The sequence below is a fragment of the Silurus aristotelis genome (assembly GCF_946808225.1).
Source record: "Silurus aristotelis genome assembly, chromosome: 3".
Taxonomy (NCBI): Eukaryota; Metazoa; Chordata; class Actinopteri; order Siluriformes; family Siluridae; genus Silurus; species Silurus aristotelis.
Window position 1 is genome coordinate 26,338,379 of NC_139576.1, and position 20,983 is coordinate 26,359,361.

Sequence of the window (20,983 nt, forward strand, 5' to 3'; positions counted from 1 at the left end):
TTAATGTGAAGGGTTACCAGTTTGATCTGAAATAACACATTTGCTCAATTTACCTTTTATTAAATGTTATTATTAATAATTAATGATATTCATTTATGTGAAGACACTGATCATGTAAATGATTTCTCATAATAATTATCAACAATGATTTAACAAAGTAGGAAACAGCTATTTTTTAGAAAAGGCCCGCGGGCTACTCATGTGGTCCTCGGTGGCTACCATGGGCACCACGTTTGTGACCCCTGGTCTATATGGATCAATCTGTTCTGATCTCAGCAAGTCTGGGTAAACTACTGAGTAGGCACCAATCAGAGGCAGCATTTTTATGATGTCATCATGTAGCCTTCTTAGTAAGAATTTTTACCAAACACAAATATTTTGATCCAAAATATGGAGCTATTTTCATCAAAGCTGTCAAATGCAAATTACAAAATCCTATTGTATATTTAAAATACAGTACATGCATCTTAAATACTGCCCATCCCTGGTGCAGAATTTAGTTTTTAAGATAGATATTTTGTTTCAAAAAACTCAAAATGAGATCAAAATCCATATCAGTGAACACAAAAACAATCTCCACATCAATGGACGTAGATCCTGCAGAGTTCCGTGTTTTTTAGGCTTGCAACACTTGTGCAGGAAATTCCTGAGCAAACGGCAAAGCAATGGCGCCCGGACACGCCCACAGAGGGCGGGGCTACCAAATACGCGCAGTTTTTTTTTTTCTGCGAAAGGTCATTTACTGCCTGTTTACTCAACGCAAAGAATTCCCGAGGTGTGTGTTAGTGTGTGTGTTTGTCAGTGTCAGTGAGGGTCCTAAACCTTTTCACTGAGGGTCAGTTTGTTTGTTTCCGTGTTTCCTTGGGATTTAAAATGAGTTCCCAGAGTTTGGAGAAGCTCCGGATGACGGGGGCTGGAAAAGCCTTAGCCGTGCTGACCAGTGGAGGAGATGCTCAAGGTATAACACACACACACACACACACACACACACAAAGTATGTACACAGAGTATCATTTACAACAGTGTAACCAATGTGCCCAGCTTTTACGTGTCCTACAGCTTCATCCACGCGCGCGCACATGCGCAAATAAAAGTGTATACACGTGGGGAGAAATCTAACGCTTCAAACTTTATTAATTTCCCTTTTATTCTAGTTTAAATGCGACATTTCTGTGTCCTAAACTGTGTGACGTGTTTACTATTTTGACACCCTACCGGAAAGCCAGAGGAAAAACATCTGTAACACAGAGGCATATCGCCAAAAACAAATACACTGATTTCTTCAATGCATCGCGAGTTCTCTTACACGCTACTTACTCCTGCTGTATGCACTTTAAACTCTGGAAACACGTATAAACTGGCTGGACATAGTGTCCAGGGTTGAAGCGTGTGTGTGGTGTGTGTGTGAGAGGGAAATGAGGGCGTGTCCATCTCATACGTGCAGTCAGTCATGTACTTTACTGTGCACTCAGCATCACTCCTTTTTATTCTTTCATCATCACATAAACACCAGTTGCAATGATGGATCCCAGATTATTATCAAGGGCATGATCTCCAGAATCTGAAGAAGCTTGAAATAAATAGATTATGCATATACATTTTCGTCATAAATTAGTCCCTATAAGTTGATCCCTAATAAGCGAGCTAATTGCAGTAATGGCAAGGACAAACCTCTTAAGGGTGAAAGGAACCAACCTTAAAAGGAAAGCCATCTTCATCTGAGTGACACTGAATGTCCATTCATTATCTTTTGATCATTGGTGAGGTTATTTGCAGTTCACTGATTTAGACTTGAGTGTAAATATGTGCTAATTCTAAGCCTTTCAACATCCATCCTCATAGTTCTTGAGTTTAACCTTCCACAGCAATCAAATGGATCTGTAGGCTGTTTATGTTGAACCATCCTCGGAGAACGTCATTTGAAGTTCTGTAGAAAGAAGAAAGAAAGAAAGTCAACATGAAATTAAATCAGCATTATTATAGGTGCAGGACTGTTTTGACAAAAATGCATAAATGTGCTTTTTATTTGTTGCTTGTACAGTTGACTTTTTTTTGCATGTGTTCTTTTTAGTATTGCAGCTACATCTACAGATGCATTTAAGTCCTAAACGCTAATTAAAGGCAACCCTTAACTTTAATTATATACTTAAAATCACTTTTTAAATGCAAAATATTTACCTTTTAAAGCAGCACCATTTAAGCAGGAAAAATAGGTAGCAGATTGTTACTAAAAACTTGACAAAACATTATTTTATATATATATATATATATGTATATGTATGAATATATGTATATGTATGTGTGTATATATATATATATATATATATTATATATAACATGCGGTACATATAATTACATATTCATCTGCACTTGTCAATTTGCACAATTGCTACATTTTGCACTTCTGGTAGATGCTAAACTGCATTTTGTTGCTGTATACCTGTACTATGCAATGACAATAACATCTATCTATCTATCTATCTATCTATCTATCTATCTATCTATCTATCTATCTATCTATCTATCTATCTATCTATCTATCTATCTATCTATCTATCTATCTATCAAAAAAAAATCAACATTTTCACTTAGAAGCATTAAAGATGTTAAATTAACCACAATAGCTTATCCGTCATCTCATGTCAAATGCAGCCTGGATGTGATGTGAAGCACAAGGTTGTAAAAAGTGCAGGAATATGGGCGAGAGTCTTCTTTTTTCTGTTATTAATCGTTTTTCTTTTAGATAGATCTAATTTATTTTGTTGCTATTATTTTTTTAATCTGTCACGGATAGACCAAGAGTCAGAAACCGGAGTATGGTTAAACACCTTGTCTTAATTTAGTTTAAACATATACAAGGCAGAGGCTTGAGGAGAAGTATGAACCGGAGAGAGGGTATAAAACGTAATGCGGGTAGGATCTGTAATGCGGGTAGAATCCGTAATGCGGGTAGTCCAGAGATGAACACCAATGTGAACCGTTAAAGGCAAACCTGTCCTGAGCGCTTCCTCTGAAGCGGAGCATGAAGCATGGAAGTACGGGGAATACTAGTGGTAGGAAGTCCGGTAGATCTCTCAAGGCAACGAGTAGATCCGACAGTGAGTGAGGTGGATTCGGGACCTTATAAAAGGTAAGGTAACGGGGAACAGGTGTAGGTGATTAGTGAATTTAAAAATGACAATATTAAAATATAGATGACTAGATGAATATCATTAATTATTAATAATAACATATCATTAAAGGTAAATTGAGCAAACTTGTTATTTCAGAAGTGTGTATCAAACTGGTAGCCCTTCACATTAATCGGTACCCAAGAAGTAGCTCTCGGTGTCAAAAAGGTTGGTGACACCTGTTCTGGAGTAAGGGAAAATATGATGAAATATGGAATAAATATGGTTTCTCCTGTTTTAGGTATGAATGCTGCTGTCCGTGCTGTCACTCGGATGGGTATATACGTTGGAGCCAAGGTGTATCTGATTTATGAGGTATTTCCTAAATGCTTTTTTTCACTAACCTTTTTAATATCCCATAATTAGGGATGATTTCATGACTCCCAATATCATTATTGCATTATTACGATGATTTTGCATTCAATTTGTTTGTCTCTCTCTCTCTCTCGCTCTCTTTCTATGCATATATATACAGTGGGTACGGAAAGTATTCAGACCCCCTTAAATTTTTCACTTTTTGTTATATTGCAGCCATTTGCTAAAATCATTAAAGTTGATTCTTCTTCCTCATGAATGTACACATAGCACCCCATACTGACAGAAAAACACAGAATTGTTGACCTTTTTGCAGATTTATTAAAAAAGAAAAACTGAAATATCACATGGTCCTAAGTATTCAGACCCTTTGCTGTGACACTCATATATTTAACTCAGGTGCTCTCCATTTCTTCTGATCATCCTTGAGATGGTTCTACACCTTCATTTGAGTCCAGAAATGTTTGATTATACTGATTGGACTTGATAAGGAAAGCCACACACCTGTTTATATAAGACCTTACAGATCACAATGCATGTCAGAGCAAATGAGAATCATTAAGGTCAAAGGAACTGCCTGAAGAGCTCAGAGACAGAATTGTGGCAAGGCACAGATCTGGCCAAGGTTCCAAAAAAATTTCTGCAGCACTAAAGGTTCCTAAGAGCACAGTGGCCTCCGTAATCCTTAAATAGAAGACGTTTGGGACGACCAGAACCCTTCCTAGAGCTGGCCGTCCGGCCAAACTGAGCTATCGGGGGAGAAGAGCCTTGGTGAGAGAGGTAAAGAAGAACCCAAAGATCACTGTGGCTGAGCTCCAGAGATGCAGTCGGGAGATGGGAGAAAGTTTTAGAAAGTTAACCATCACTGCAGCCCTTCACCAGTGGGGCTTTATAGCAGAGTGGCCCGACGGAAGCCTCTCCTCAGTGCAGGACACATGAAAACCCGCATGGAGTTCTCCAAGATGGTGAGAAATAAGATTCTCTGGTCTGATGAGACCAAGATAGAACTTTTTGGCCTTAATTCTAAGCGGTATGTGTGGAGAAAACCAGGCACTGCTCATCCCTTGTCCAATACAGTCTCAACAGTAAAGCATGGTGGTGGCAGCATCATGCTGTGTGGGTGTTTTTCAGCTTCAGGGACAGGACGACTGGTTGCAATCAAGGGAAAGATGAATGCGGCCAAGGACAGGGATATCCTGGACGAAAACCTTCTCCAGAGTGCTTTGGACCTCAGACTGGGCTGAAGGTTTACCTTCCAACAAGACAATGACCCTAAGCACACAGCTAAAATAACGAAGGAGTGGCTTCACAACAACTCCGTGACTGTTCTTGAATGGCCCAGCCAGAGCCCTGACTTAAACCCAATTGAGCATCTCTGGAGAGACCTAAAAATAGCTGTCCACCAACGTTTACCGTCCAATCTGACAGAACTGGAGAGGATCTGCAAGGAGGAATGGCAGAGGATCCCCAAATCCAGGTGTGAAAGACTTGTTGCATCTTTCCCAAAAAGACTCCTGGCTGTATTAGATCAAAAGGGGGCTTCTACTAAATACTGAGCAAAGGGTCTGAATACTTAGGACCATGTGATATTTCAGTTTTTCTTTTTTAATAAATCTGCAACAGTGTCAACAATTCTGTGTTTTTCTGTCAGTATGGGGTGCTATGTGTACATTCATGAGGAAAAGAAATGAACTTAAATGATTTTAGCAAATGGCTGCAAAATAAAAAAAAGTGAAAAATTTAAGGGGGTCTGAATACTTTCCGTACCCACTGTATATATATATATATATATATATATATATATATATATATATATATATATATATATATATATATATATATATATAATTTATTTTTTTGTGCTCATCAACATTTGAACAGTTTACATTTTACAAACAATTCTAAATAAAATGCCTGCTTGGTTAAATAATACATCAAATAATATTTTATAAAAATAAAATAAAATAAATCAAATTAATGCAATACACTTCTTTCTTATATCATTAAATTGAGTAAATTGGCACAAATGAAATTAATGAAATTAAAGGAATTATACATTTCTTAAAATAGTTTACATTTGTTGGACCCCTTTTGGGTAATACAGATTAATTATGCATGTACAGTATGTATGTGTGTGTGTGTGTGTGTGTGTGTGTGTGTGTGTGTGTGTGTGTGTGTGCGCGTGTGTGTGTTTTTTATTTTTGATATTTAATTTTCTAAAGATATGTTCCACTTAACTGTTGTACTTATTTCAGCATACTTTAGCAAATGTCTTCATTCCTTCTATCCTTCATTCATTCACTCCCTCAAAATGTGGAATTGTCAGGATTTTCACCTTTTAAGAGAAATTCTTGAAGCTGGACATAAAATGCTAAATAATCTATATGCTAATGCTAGCCGCTAACCAGGAAGTGGACGTGTGAGCGCTTTGGATTCTTTTTAGCGTTTTCATGCATGCGTAACACAAATCTCATTTCCTTATTTTGAGTAGCCACAGTGACACTGCATTAACCCTAATCAGTGTTATAACACTATTATTCACTTTTATATTCCTGATACAAATGTGTTTACATTTGGTTTCTTCAATAGGTGTCTTCAGTATGACCCGACTGCTTGACTGTCATTTGTTTATCAAACGCAATTTTGTGCTACATTTGTGTATCTTAAACATAACTTGAGGCTAGACTCTCTGATTCAGCCCACACATGTTGTATTGTGACGGTATATTGCGTATGTATACGCTTTAAATTTTTATTACTGCACAGAAATTACCAAAGTAATTTAAGATTCATAAAAAGATGGTGTCCCTGACCGTGATTGAGGATGTGGTGATGCGCATGTACTGTAAATGGTGTACAGTAACCCACATGGCCTGTTCGATCCCGCCGTAGTCGTGATGTACTGTATTAATGTTATGCAGGGTTACCAGGGTCTGGTGGATGGAGGAGACAATATCAAACTGGCTCACTGGCACAGCGTAACCAACATCATCCAGCTGGTAAAATAATGCTATACACGATACATGTTCCTTCTGTGATTATTCACTCTTCGGGTGGAAGTATTTCCCTTGTATGTCAACTTATAGTTCAGTACTGATAAGATGTTGCACAGCATGTGTTTGCCTGTGTGTCTGTTATTCAACACTGCTGAACACAATAATGCATTTATTTAATATTTAAGTTATAGATTGAGACAACCACCTTACTCTGTACACAGTTTCACTTTTTCAAAGTTTAAAACCTGCTGTCTTTTGTAATATTATACTGTTACACTGAATGTGTGGTTTTTCCACCATTTAATTACTGGAAACACACATCTGTATGAGGGCTGTTGAAGTATTTAATTTGTTCTATGTCTATATGGAGAACATTAGAAATTGGTTTGGTGTGAATGAATGTGCTTGATTGGCTAGTTTGATGCAGATCTTTTCTTCAGGGTGGGACAGTGATAGGCAGCGCACGATGCAAAGCGTTCACCACGCGGGATGGCCGTCTGGCTGCTGCCTTTAACCTTGTGAAACGTGGGATCACCAACCTGTGTGTGTGTGGAGGTGATGGCAGCCTTACAGGAGCTAACATCTTTCGGAACGAGTGGAGCGGACTACTGGCTGAGCTGGAAGCCAAAGGTACACACTGCATCAGACATAACCCACACTAATTCTGATGATCACATTGTTTGTTTGGTTTGGAGTCGAAATTCAAATTCAGGTAGACTTTGTAAACCGTATCCATCCTGATTTAATGAAAAAGAGTAACAGATTAACGGCGTATGAATATGCTTACATGTTTTTCTTAGAGTGAGCACTGCATCTCGCTACCCTGCATTTTGTCTTTACCTCTGTAAATTCAGCTTTGAATTTCCTCTGTTTCAAACCATCTTTTAGTAGTCAACATGTTTTTAATGAGATATCAGGGCATTTCGGTGAGAGACTGAAAAGACACGCCCAAATACCAGAGAAAAAATGGCACCAATATCCAAATGTGTTCGCTGTTGTAAGTGTGATGCTTCATTATGACCCCGAGGTTGATGGTTTTCCTGAAGCATTTGGCTAAAACGTCATGTTTTTTAATAAGGGCTTTTCAATTACATTTGAGGTTGTGAAACATCTACATAACAGATTAGTTTGTGTCCTAACATACACTTTAGAAACAATAACGTTAAGACACAACTTTTCCAGCTGTATGTGCTTCTTCCCCAAACTGTTACCACACAAGTTGAAGGCACACAATTGTATAGGATGTTCTGGGATGCAGTAGCATTGGATTTTCCCTTCACTTGAACTAGGAGACCAAAACCTGTTCCACCGGTGCTCAAAGATATTTTCATGAGGATGTGTTTCTCATGGGTTTTAGTGGAAGATCATGAGCAGCCTGCTATAGAGCTCTGACCTCAACCCTATTGAATATATTTGGGATGAATTTGATCGCACCCCAGGCCTCCTCATCCTACATCAGTACCTGACTTTAATAACACCTTTGTAGCTGAATGAGCACAAATCATCATAAACACACTCATCTATTGGAACATCTTCCTGGAGGAGTGGAGCTTATTATAACAGCTATTCGGGACTACGTGTGGAATGGGATGTCCTCTTTTTTTCTTTTCTTTTCTTTTGAAGTTAATAAGACCAAAAATGCCACTGAGATGTAAGAAAATGTCAGATTTGTGAGAAAGAAAGAAAAACGCCATTTGTAATTTGCGATAAGAGAAAAATGAATGAAATTAGCGCTTTACCTCGGGGATACTGGGAGGGACTTCTTCCAAAAAATGCAACATAACAAAATCCTTTACCACATCAGTGGCTACACATGATCTCTGTTGATGTTGAGCAGAACAGATTAAATGTTTTTTAAACAGGCCAGTCTCTAAAACACATATTTTCAACTTATGTTTTCCTTTCCAGGCAGGATCAGTGCTGAGTCAGCTAAAAAGTACAGCCACCTAAACATTGTGGGTTTGGTGGGCTCCATCGATAACGACTTCTGTGGCACTGACATGACCATCGGCGCAGACTCCGCCCTCCATCGCATCATGGACATTGTGGACGCCATTACCACCACTGCTACAAGGTCAGTCTAGTGATAAACACACAGAATATCAATGTAAAACAAACTAATAATGAGGGTTTGGGGTCTGTTTTATAATTGATTTGACTCATTTTCAAAACATGCAGCACATTTTTAAAAGTACAACCAGTAGGTTTAGACATGAGAGAATTGTTTTTCTGAATCTACACTTTCATCTAGATTTCTTAATGTTTAACCAATTCCAGTAGCCCCAATTTAATGTAACTATAACGGGATACAAAGTATAAAGTGTTTTTCTACAACAGTGATTATGTTCTATTAACACCACATGCTGCAGGGTTTTATTCCTCTCACACCACAGCAGTTCACAGGTTTTTATATTTATTAATGAATGACATTATACTTTTTATTCTTTATATTAGTCAAAATGGTCATTCTTTTGCTTTTATGAAAGGTTAATAGGGGAGAATTCAGCTAATTTTACTTACATTATTTTGAATAAACCTGAAGGAAAAAAACATACTGAGTATTTGTTTGTTGCTATTAATAATTGGTAGTATTTGGCTATGATTTTACAAATTACTGTTACACAACAAGCTAAAGACTATACAACTGCTAGTAGGAGCACATCTAAAACATCATTATTATTACTTCTAATACTAATTTCCTACGTTCAATATGTTTTATTATTTGTTATCATTTGTATTCTATTTATACATATGTGTGTATAGTATAGTAAACCCCTCACATTTCAGCAACCATTTTATTATATGTTCTTAAAGGGACAATACTATAGAAATGAAACTTATATATTTTATATATTAGAGTAGTCAATGTGCAGCTTGTATATCAAAACAGATTTACTATCCTCTGAAAATAACTCATACAGCCATTATTGTCTATGTTAACTGGCAACATAAGTTGCACCCTAAATGAACATGTCAAAACTGTGTCCAAACCGGCAATATTTAGTGTGGGCACCATTGTTATGTAGCACTGCTTTAATCCTCCAGGGCATGAAATTCACCAGAGCTGCACAGTTTGCTGCTGGGATCCTCTTTCATTCCTTCATAGTGACATCACTGAGTTGGGGTCGTTATTAATTTGGAAAACTGCTGCTCGGTTTTTGAAGTAAGGTTTTGGTTTTAGTTTTTGAAGTAAGGGCATCATGTCCTGCTTCAGAATGTCACAGTACATGTTGGAATCGATGTTTCCCTCAATGAAACGCAGCTCCTCAGTACCAACAGCACTCATGCAGCCCCAGACCATGATACTACCACCACCATGCTTGACGGTAGGCAAGACATAATTTTCCTTGTGCTGGACACCATCTGATCCAAACAAGTTTATCTTGGTCTCATCAGACCACAGGACATTATGCTGTCCTGGACATTATGCATTAATTCGTGCTCTTGGACAGTTTGTCTTCAGAAAAACTGTTTGCAGGCTTTCTTGTGAACTAGCTTCAGAAGAGGCTTTTTTTTGGGAGGACAGACAGCATGAGGACTCACCCTTTTTTTGATTGACCCTTGTGAGGCCTGTTCTTAATGGAACTCGTCTTGGAAAACCTCTGCATGACCCTGGCCACTGTTCTGTAACTTAATTTTAGGGTGTTACAGATTTTCTTATAGCCTCAGCCCTCTTTGTGAAGAGCAACAATTCTAATTCTCAAATTCTCAGAGAATGCTTTGCCATGGTGAACATCCAGTGATCAGTATGAGAGAGTTGTACTCAAAGTACCACATTTACCTGCTCTAATACAAGATATGAAATTTGTATGGTCCTGTCAAGCAGACAAAAACATGAACATGATAAATAGGACATGTGACATTGCATATTATGTGACATTCAGCTGTTATCAATTAGGGTGTACTCACTTTAGTTGTCAGTTATTTACACAGTAATGGCTGTATGTTAAGTTATTTTCAGAGGACAGTAAATCTGTACAGCTACACACTGACTACTCTAAAATATATCCAGCTTAATTTCTATGGTGCTCTTCTTTGAGAACATGTACTAAAAAGGCAGCTGAAATGGGACTCACTTTTGTGAGATACTTTTATTTTGCTGGTGTTATATAATAATTAACCTTCTGGCTAATCAGATTGAGAATCAAGCAGCTTTGTGTGGTATAAATAGATTCAGAGCTTCATTGCAAAAAAATGTGTTTCTCATAAATGCGTATTAATGCTCAACAACTTCCATTATAATGTGTTATAGGGACATGACTGCGAGTTACAGGCTGAAAATGCGTATTCTTTAATATTTTTTTACGCCAGAAGTGCAGAATGGAAAATGAATGATCTTCTCGGTGTCGTTGGAACTTGAGCATGTGCTGTCGTTTATTAACTTAGAGGAATGCACTTTTACACTTTTACTCTGCTGTGACAAAACATCTCCTGAGTCTGAGTTTGCTTTGTCTGGACCTGCCCTACATTTGCTATCTCCACCTGAAGGTTCACTGATCTGCGGTTAGAAATAGCCGCTTAGATTGTTCTAATCAGAGAGATGTATAAGTCATCTCATCAGCTTTTGCATGATGTCAACCAGCAGCAGGAAGCAGAATTCTAAACTAACTGGATTTTTTTAAGGATGATCAGGAATTTTAAGTCAGGAATCTGTTGCATTATTGAATCTTTCTGAGCATTTTTTTTCTTTAAAAACACTGACAGCACATGAGTATACTGATATGTTTTACAGCATATTATATTTAATACACAACATGGTTAGTAAGTCAGTAAAATGAATGGAGTGTTGCATGATTTTATCCTATGACTGTTTTTGGAGACTTAGTAGAAATAATAAAAAATCAAACTGTTGCAATATAGTTAAAAGCACAGAATTGTATTGGATGTCTGTGTATGCTGTAGAATGAACAGTTTCCATTCGCTGGAACTGAGAGGAACAAACCTGTTCCAACATGACAACGCTCCTGGACACAAAAGCTCCATGAGGACATGGTGGGAGTGGAAGAACTCGAGTGTCTTGACCTCAGTCTCTCTGAACACCTTTGGGATGAACTGGAACACTGATCTGACTAATGCTTTTGTGGTTGAGCGATCACGAATCCTCACAGCTATGCCCCAAAATCTAGTGGAAAGCCTTTCCAGAAGAGTGACGGATATAATAACAGAAAGAGAGTACTAAGTCTAGAATGAGATGTTCAGAAAAAGTACACAATGCTGTAATAGTTGCGTGTGCACATACTTTCGACTATGAAGTGTGTAAAATCCTTTTTTTTTTTGCTGCATACATAATAACTGTGTGAAATGTGTATATAAAACAAACTATTTGCATTATCACTTTCGATTATGAAAAACTAACGCTTTGCGAATCTCTGTTTATCTGTTACACAGCCACCAGCGCACTTTTGTCCTGGAGGTAATGGGACGCCATTGTGGGTGAGTCGAGTCTCTGTCGAAAACACTTGCATTCATTTCAGTTATAAAAAAAAGCTACACATTTTAGTGCATAGATTCAAGAAATGATTGGGTTTTTTTTTTTATTTGGTTACATTACTGTAGGCATTTAGTGACATTTATATTTATATATATATATATATATATATATATATATATATATATATATATATATATATATATATATATATATATATATATATATATTTATATATACTTATAATTATAGAGGTCACTGCTGTTACATCCATAAACATTTCGTTATTACTGATGTAAAGATGAAGTGATAAATGTCATTATTTTTACTGAAAAAAATCAATTTTAGATTAGGTTGGATTAGATTTATGTTCATTAATGTGCTTTTATATTAAACATCATGTTTTCAAAAGCGATGAATCAAATTAATATCTGCTGCCAAATGCTTAAATTGAAGAACAGCTGTCTGAAAATAAACTGGTGTGGTATTTTTATAGAAGTGTGTGTGTGTGTGTGTGTGTGTATACACTTGCAGATATCTGGCTCTGGTGTCTGCCTTGGCATCTGGAGCAGACTGGCTCTTTATTCCTGAAGATCCTCCAGAGGACAACTGGGAGGAGATCATGTGCTCCCGGCTTGGAGAGGTGACGATCTTTACAGAACACGAAATCAGCATTGAACCGCTTTCAGACAATGTAATGCTTTCTGAACGTGTGTGTGTACAGAGTCGTAGTAAGGGATCCCGACTCAACATCATCATCGTTGCTGAAGGAGCAATCAACAAGAAAGGCGAGCCCATCTCTTCCAGCTACATCAAAGATGTAAGTATTAAAAATACTTTTTCTATTTCGTATGATTTACATGATTTCTGATAAGTGTGTGTCTGTGTGTGTAGCTTGTTGTAAAGCAGTTGGGTTATGACACCAGAGTGACCGTCCTGGGCCATGTGCAGAGAGGAGGAACACCTTCAGCATTCGATCGAGTACTAGTAAGCAAATCAAAGCGAATTTTCGAGCTTTTGAGAGAAGGCATTATGAAGATATTGTATTGTTTTACACTCTGAACACTGTGGCTGTGGTCTTTAGAGTAGCAAGCTGGGAATGGAGGCAGTGGTGGCGTTGATGGAGGCCACTCCTGCTACCCCGGCCTGTGTGATAGGCCTGTCTGGTAACCGGTCAGTGAAGCTGCCCCTCATGGAAGCAGTGGAAATGGTAAGACCCCTCTCAGAGTTTAAGTTTGCTTGCAGAAGTGCCAACCTCCTGTTCAGGGACACTTTTCCTGGAACACCTGGATCATGGCAGGTTTAGTGAGTGTGTTAGAACAGAAGAATCTCCTACTTTTGTACAAGTAAATAGCACTGCATAACATCTGTAGAACAACACACATTTATGTACAATTAATAACAGTAATAACAGTGCTTTTGGAGGCACAGTGTAACACTGCGTCCAAAAAACAACTGATTTACTTTAGCAGGGATTAAAAATTCAATCCACTGAGCTACATGCGTTCAAACTATATTACTTGATTTTGTATTAATTATCGACATTATTTGCTCTACTTGTCAAATATTTGAATCAGTATACTTGCTCGAATCCGTCTTGACTATTCAGACACCCTGTGTTACCATTCATTTATGCAACTTCTGCGTTTTTCCCTCCAGACCAAAGCGGTACAGAAGGCTATGAATGAGAAGAGGTTTGACGAGGCCATTCAGCTGCGTGGAAGGTGAGGAATGTTGTGACGTCCAACACGATAAAGTGGTTCTCAGTTTGTTTAGTTGGGCCATTGCTTTAGTAATTGTTAATGTATAAATGCTAGAAGTCTCAACGCTAACAAACATCGTGCTCATTTCAGGAGCTTTGGGAACAACTGGGGCATGTACAAGTTACTGGCATACCAGAAGCCTGCTCAAGTGACGGTAAAGTTTTACACAGTTCTATTGTTCAGACAGTCAGTAGGTTATAGACATCCTAAATGAGCTTTAACAGAATGAAAGAAACAATATGATTTTGGAAGCTATGGTAGTAGGTACTATATGTACGTTTATGTGTTTCGAGGCTTGAAGGCTCATCTGGTTCTGTGTGAAATTAATACTAACTAGATGCTAACTCCATTAGCCATTACTGTGTGGGGTTTGACTAGCTTTCAGTGAACAGAAACGGGTGTAGGTTCTAGAGCGTATGTCTTTTCCGCAGAGCAACTTCTCTCTGGCCATCCTGAACGTGGGAGCTCCAGCGGCTGGAATGAACGCAGCTGTGAGGTCTGCAGTGAGAGTGGCTCTGTCAAATGGCCACAAAGTCTACACTGTTCATAATGGATTTGAGGGCCTTGCCAATGGAGAGGTAAAGAACCCAAGCCTAACATAGTCTGCAATGGTTTTATTTTTGATAATAAGGTCGGGGGTTCATGCCCCAGCACTGCCAAGCTGCTACTGCTGGGGCTTTGAGCAAGGCACTTAACAATATTTGTTCCAGGGACGCTGTAGTCAGCCCAATATCCTGAACCCAGCTTCCTGACAAGCTGGGAGAGTCGAAAATTAATAAAAACCATTTGACTACGTTGATAACGGCATAGATATTCTTTAATAATCATTTCCACACTTCTGCTACATTAATACAGTAGTGAAGCCAAGAGTAGTTTACACTGCTGGTGTGTTGCTAAAAAACAAGCAAGTTACATAGTAAAGTGCTTTAGTGAAAGAGCTCAGAGCATGAGAGCATTGGTGTCTTTTTGTTGTTCTGATAAATTAACCTTTAATAAAAAAAAAAAAAACATTTATCTCCTGCTATCGGGAGCATTCAACCAATGACTACCGTATTTTTCGGACTATAAGCCGCTACTTTTTTCCCACGCTTTGAACCCCGCAGCTTAAACAACGAAGCGGCTAATTTATGGATTTTTCCTGGGTTTTTCCCGGTTTCACAAACATCAAGCCAAAAAACTGAGCCTCATAACATTAGACCAATGAAATTTCCGAAACGAAAAAACGCACCTCACCTGTGTTCTGAGCTGCACGGCATCGGGAGAAAAAAATCGGTGTTTTTTAAACGCACGACGATGCCAAAAGATAAACTCCCGAAAGAAATAGTTGTGAAAGGAAGGAGGAAGACAGTGAACAATGACTTTCTTGGTCGGCTACTGTTTATATACAAGCCGTTGTAACGCGTTGAGTCTGGGTGATGGGAGAGCTCGCTAACTCCAGTTTCAACAGAAATCATATAAGCACAGACAGGTTTCCAAAACTCGTGCTTTTTTATTTTTCTTGGCAACAGCGTTACGGGTTAGTCAAAGAAACATAGAAATGAGCATCAGAAAATAATAAGGACATATTCCTCGGTCTTGCACACGTGCAGTAATAGTGGAAAAATGCGGCAGCAGGCTATTCCCAAAATGCCGCTCTGCTCTTAAAAGAGCCACAACATATTTCACCCGTTACACCATGTAACAGACACTGTCTTTCATTAAAGCCTGTCTAAAGTTCATTAGTTTCAGTGTAGACAACTGCGGCTTATAGACAGGTGCGGCTTATTTATGTTTAAAATAAAAATCTTTGTCAAATTCAGTGGGTGCGGCTTATATATGGGTGCGCTTTATAGTCCGGAAATCACGGTATGTAAAAAGTTTTAAAACAATGTCATTATTGCTGTCGAATCTCTCTACATTGCAAAAAAAAAAAAGGTTCTCAACTTTGTATCATTCACACTGTTCTTGTTGCGGGGTTTCCTCTTGTCTCCCTAGAAAATGAGTGGTAAAACAGGACTGGGGTTACTACATTATAAATAAAATGCTAAAAAGAACAAAAAAGTGTCAAAAATGTACCGCAGTGTGCTTCTGAGTGTATTGTGTATTACATACATAACTCTGTGTAAAGGTTAAAGAGATGTCTTGGAGTTGTGTGGCTGGTTGGACCGGTCAAGGCGGCTCAGTTCTCGGGACAAAACGGTTAGTTTACTGACCTTTTTTTAAAATTATTATTATTATTATTATTATTATTATTATTATTATTATTATTATTATCCATCTGATATTCCAGCCATGACAGTATTTTAAATGTTTTCCTCCCAGAACCCTGCCCAATACCTGCATGGAAAAATTGGTTGAAAGTATTGCAAAGTACAGCATTCAGTCACTGCTAGTAATTGGTGGTTTTGAGGTAAGTGGCAAGATAATCTTCTTGGTTATTTATATACTTGCACTTAAACCATTTAACCCTAGTGGAATTTTTTTTTTATTTTATTTTACTTTTTTTTTTTTTGTTTGTTTAGGCCTATGAAGGGATTCTGCAGCTGTATGTTGCCAGGGGTCACTATAATGAGCTGTGTATTCCCATGTGCATTATTCCTGCCACCATCAGCAACAACGTCCCTGGTACTGAATTCAGTCTGGGGGCCGATACTGCCGTCAACGCAGCTATGGAGGCGAGTTCAATTAGTTATTTATTTAGACGGGCTCACACTAGAACGTTAGACATAAATGGGTACGGTCTAAGATAAAACGAGATAAGATGGAAATTCTTTTGGGATTAATAAAAGATGGATGTCGTACCCAAAATCAATATGGAGATGGCCAAAAGATTTGAGAATGACACCAAATAATAATTTTTCACAAAGTCTGTTTTTATGACGCCGATTTGCTTATTCTCCAGAATGTTATGTGATCAGACCAATGGCAATTAATTGTCCCTCTTGCCATGAAAATGAAACTTAATCCCAGAAAAACCTGCATTTCAGCAGAGGTCTTGAAAAAGAAGGTCCTCACCGCAATAAACTTATATAATTGTCAATAAAAGCCTTTGACTCTTAAACAATGCTTGTATTTCTACTTCAGTATTCCATAGAAACATTTGAAAAAAAAGATCTAAAATCACTGAAGCATCCGACTTTGTGAAACTTTATATTTGTATCATTCTCCAAATCTTTGGCAACATCTGTACACACAACACTATTAAATGGATGCCAGCCAATATAAAAGTATGTACTGTGTATGCATTTTTTTCTCCATCAGAGCTGTGATAAGATTAAACAGTCAGCTACAGGAACAAAGAGGAGAGTATTTGTGGTGGAAACCATGGGAGGGTATTGTGGATACCTGGCAACCACTACCGGCATTGCTGTGGGAGCCGATGCTGCGTATATATTCGAGGAGCCTTTCAATATTAACGATCTGAAGGTGAGACAGAAAATAACACCTTTCCTGCTATAGTCAGTGGGTAAACCACACAAATAGAGAAGCATAAGTCTGATCTTCAAGACAGGGGGTGAAATCATTTCAATGCCTGAAGTGGTCACTGAACTCTACACTTCTTTCTATATTGTAACATTCTTTTTTTTTGATAGATGAATGTTGAGCATCTGGCAGAGAAGATGAAGAAGGACATCCAGAGGGGTCTGGTGCTGAGGTACAGTCTGTTTTGTGTAATCCACACTTCCTTCAAAGTGTTGCCAGGTTCTCTCGTGCTTATTAAAGCACGGTAATTAAGTAAAACTGGATCATTATGCATTTCTGATAAATGTACAAAAGACCCTACACTTCCTGTTTGATAATCTATAGTGACTGGAGAGACACGACGGCAGTCTGATGTTCATCTTCTCTCTGTCAGTTTATTATTTTGGACAGTTAATTCAGCTTTGACTTGAACGGTAATTAATCTTCCTTTTCTAATATTGTATACAGTATTGACAGAGCACGACTGATTCTACTTTTTAGATCAGTCACCTACTCTAAGATATAATCACTATATTTCCAAAAGTATTGGGTCACCTGGTCATAAGTTTGGTATGTGTTGCATTCCACATTTTTGTGCCATTTTGCTCTTATAATTCCCTCCACTCTTCAGGGAAGATGTTCCACTAGATTTTTGGAGTGTGCTTATGGATATTTGTGTTCATCAGACACAAGGGTATAACGAAATGCAGGTACTGATGTAGGTGAGGAGAACTGGGGTGCAGTCAGCGTACATATAAATCCCAAAGGTGTTAAGTAGGGATGATATCAGAGCTCTATAGCAGACCACTCAAGATCTTTCTCTCCAAAGCATGTAAACCAGATCTTAAAGGAGGTCACTTTGTGCACAGGGGCATTGCCATGCTGGAACAGGTTTGGGTTTCCATGTTCAAGTGAATGGGAAATTGTATTATAGTGCATTTAAAGACGTCCTGTACAATTGAGTGCCTCCAGCTTTGTGGTAACAGTTTTGAAAAGAACCGCATATAGCAGGAAAGGTCAGGTGACCCAATACTTTTGGCAATATAGCGATAATTCGCGGCTCGGAAAATTTGGGGGTTCTCGTTTGGAAATTAACAGCAGGTTGCGGATTATCTTAAAATTCGCAGAAGGTCCATAAACTATTTTTTTTAAAACACATTATTGTAATAAAGTAACATAATGTCTAGGTGAAGGTACTATAGGGGCTGCGTCCGAAATTCGCAGATTTTCGGCGATCCAGGGGACCACTGTATATTTTTATTGTAAAAAAAAATAATAATAATCCATTCCATTTACTAGTCTGGGCAGTGAAATACAGCAAGGTAGACAGTATAGAAATACTATCAGGCTATATTCCAAATATACTGAGTCTCCATGAGGCCAACTCTACAGTTCACTGAACATTATGAAAGACTTCACTTGGAAAAGTGTATCCATTTCCTTTTGCTTTAATGTAACATGAAACACTTTGTACTAGAGTTCGAGTCTACTACTTTTTAAATGATTAATATACTAATCATAAAGCTCGATTAATACCTTTAAAGAAAAATCCTGAATATACATTAAAGAAAGACATTTAAAAAGACCTTAAAATGGCGTTAAACACAGCGGTTGATTTAAATTGGTGCTTTGAGCCCGTCAGCTGTGAGTCCATATGCGCTGTACAACGGCACATGCAGAACGTGGGCAAGAATCTTGATGCTGTGAATTCATGGAGTGGTAAGCTCTGCAGGCTGTTTCAGTGTCTCAGGCAGCGGGCGCTGTTTGGCCTAAAAAGCTGCGAGTTTGACACATATGCTTTAAGACACTCCGTAAATGAGTCATTACGCTTATATGATTTGCTGAACACAATGCTGAATTGTTTTTGACACAGGAACGAGAAATCCCATCCACAGTACAGCACCGATTTCATCCATAACCTGTACACTGCTGAAGGAAAAGGAGTGTTTGACTGCAGGGTCAACGTGCTTGGACATCTCCAACAGGTCAGCACTGAGTAACAGAAGAAACGCTAAAACATCAGGACACTTTGTTGTTCAGATTTCATTTAGTCATATGGGCAAAATGTGAGAAATTCGAGGCTAAACACTGAAACTTTCGAATATGATGCGTAACATATCTCATGTAGATTATTTCTGCCATGTCCTATCTTTAATTAATCTACAATAAGAGTAAACTAATTCCACATGCATGAATTTGCTGATGCTTTGGTTTTCAAGGGTGGCGCACCATCACCTTTTGATAGAAACTTTGGTACTAAGTTGGGTGTGAGGGCTGTGCAGTGGCTCACTGAGAGGATGTCTGCCACCTTCAGACAAGGTGAAACGATTTTTCGAAACTCTAGAAAATGTTATTAAGCTGTGTTTTATACTCTAGTTGTATGTTTGCGAACGATTTCTATCTTTCAGGTTCTGTGTTTGCTAACTCCCCGGACACGGCGTGCGTGTTGGGTCTGAATGGCAAAGTGCTCACTTTCACCCCTGTGGCTGAACTAAAGCTGAAAACTGACTTCGAGTGAGTGACCGGACTTTATCTTTATCAGCCCGTCATTAACTATACACCAGTGAATGATCTACTTTAAGCATGATATTATATTTGTTTTGTTTGTGCTGCTATTACAGGCACAGAATGAGCAAAGAGCAGTGGTGGCTGAGTCTGCGTCTGCTGCTGAAGATGTTGGCCAAATACCAGACCAGTTTTGATCAGTATGTCCCAGGAGAGATTAGACATGTGACCCTTCGTTCTTTAAGTCAAGATCTTGGGTATTAGACAGTCACATGCGATACAGTGACATACACCAGATCTACTTGGCTATCACTGGATTGCTTGGTTACAGCATTAACATGTTAATTACTCTTCTGGTGCTCCATTTGAAGCAGGAAACACTCCTGTCAATGCAGTGTCTAAATTAGCACTTGGCCAAAAATGTATTTTTATTTTTTGGTATTAAGTGAGTAATAATACTACTGATAAAATGTAAAAACTATCCAAGGGCTGTATTAACAAAACAATCTTATCATTCCACTGAATGTTCTCCTCAGGTGCACTAATAGTTTTTAGATAAAAGCATTTTTAGCATCGATTAACTGTAACAGTAAAACAATTAACAATAAAAAAATTGAATACATGAAAACAAGATCTAAATTTGACCTTGTCTAATATTTGCTCTTGGGAATAGTTAGTCAATAAGACTGATACGATGCAAAATGAGACATTTAAACATAGGGTCATTTAACTAGAGTATCTAAACTATTTGAATATTAGTATTATTTTAATATTAATAATATAAATCTTTTTCAAATAGCACCTTGTTCCTTTGGTCTGCTGTCAGTGTGGGCATCTTTGGAATATTCTTTTAAATTCTGAAAATGTTTAAAGAACAACCGGGACCAAGTACAAAAATGAAATAATAAAAAATAAATAATAAATAATAATACATAGAAGAACCTTAAAATTAGGACTATATCCATAGAAAGAGTTTGTAATTGACAGCAATTATATATTATTCAGCCTGTGACATCATACTCAGGACAAAATGATAAAGATTACAGATGTGCCAAAACTGTGAGTGTTTTCAGCTATAAACCCTACAGTAGTAAAAGTAAACCATTACTGCCTTACACACTGGTCTGTATTACAATATCCACAAGCATCCACAGTCTAAGCTTCACGTGTCATTTTGTGCCTATATAATGTGAGATGTATTCAATCAAGTGTAAAGTTATTCATATGCATGTTAAGAGCATTTACAAAGAACATACCAGCACTGTATATCTTTTAAGGGATATTGTTCTATTATAATCATTTAGATTTACTGATTGTACAGTTGACATGTACCAAAAGGACAACAAAACTGGCTTTCCATCTGTAT

At 37.9% G+C, this 20,983-nt stretch overlaps 1 protein-coding gene across 2 annotated transcripts; it reads left to right on the forward strand.

The window, feature by feature from the left end:
* The first annotated feature begins 679 nt into the window (after window positions 1–679).
* Window positions 680–20,256, forward strand: pfkla (phosphofructokinase, liver a). 2 transcript variants are annotated; one of them, XM_083537508.1, is made up of 22 exons: window positions 680–958; window positions 3,412–3,485; window positions 6,406–6,483; window positions 6,921–7,110; window positions 8,389–8,554; window positions 11,869–11,913; window positions 12,443–12,551; window positions 12,633–12,728; window positions 12,803–12,895; window positions 12,993–13,118; window positions 13,568–13,632; window positions 13,762–13,825; window positions 14,103–14,249; window positions 15,779–15,849; window positions 15,973–16,060; window positions 16,173–16,325; window positions 16,912–17,076; window positions 17,244–17,305; window positions 18,986–19,097; window positions 19,332–19,431; window positions 19,521–19,626; window positions 19,734–20,256. In XM_083537508.1, the coding sequence occupies exons 1-22, from the start codon at window positions 874–876 to the stop codon at window positions 19,879–19,881; spliced, it is 2,343 nt and encodes a 780-aa protein (XP_083393634.1). In that variant the 5' UTR covers window positions 680–873; the 3' UTR covers window positions 19,882–20,256. The 2 variants fall into 2 exon arrangements, with proteins under 2 accessions (XP_083393634.1, XP_083393633.1); XM_083537507.1 differs by having other exon boundaries at window positions 698–958; window positions 12,443–12,728.
* Window positions 20,257–20,983: the final 727 nt, after the last annotated feature.

Bases quoted from the DNA above. Each gene is read 5' to 3' on its own strand.
- pfkla (XM_083537507.1), top strand. From the start codon at position 874: ATGAGTTCCCAGAGTTTGGAGAAGCTCCGGATGACGGGGGCTGGAAAA. The intron at 16,061-16,172 runs GTAAGTGGCAAG...TTGTTTGTTTAG, and splicing joins TAGTAATTGGTGGTTTTGAG to GCCTATGAAGGGATTCTGCA. The intron at 17,077-17,243 runs GTGAGACAGAAA...TTTTTTTGATAG, and splicing joins TCAATATTAACGATCTGAAG to ATGAATGTTGAGCATCTGGC.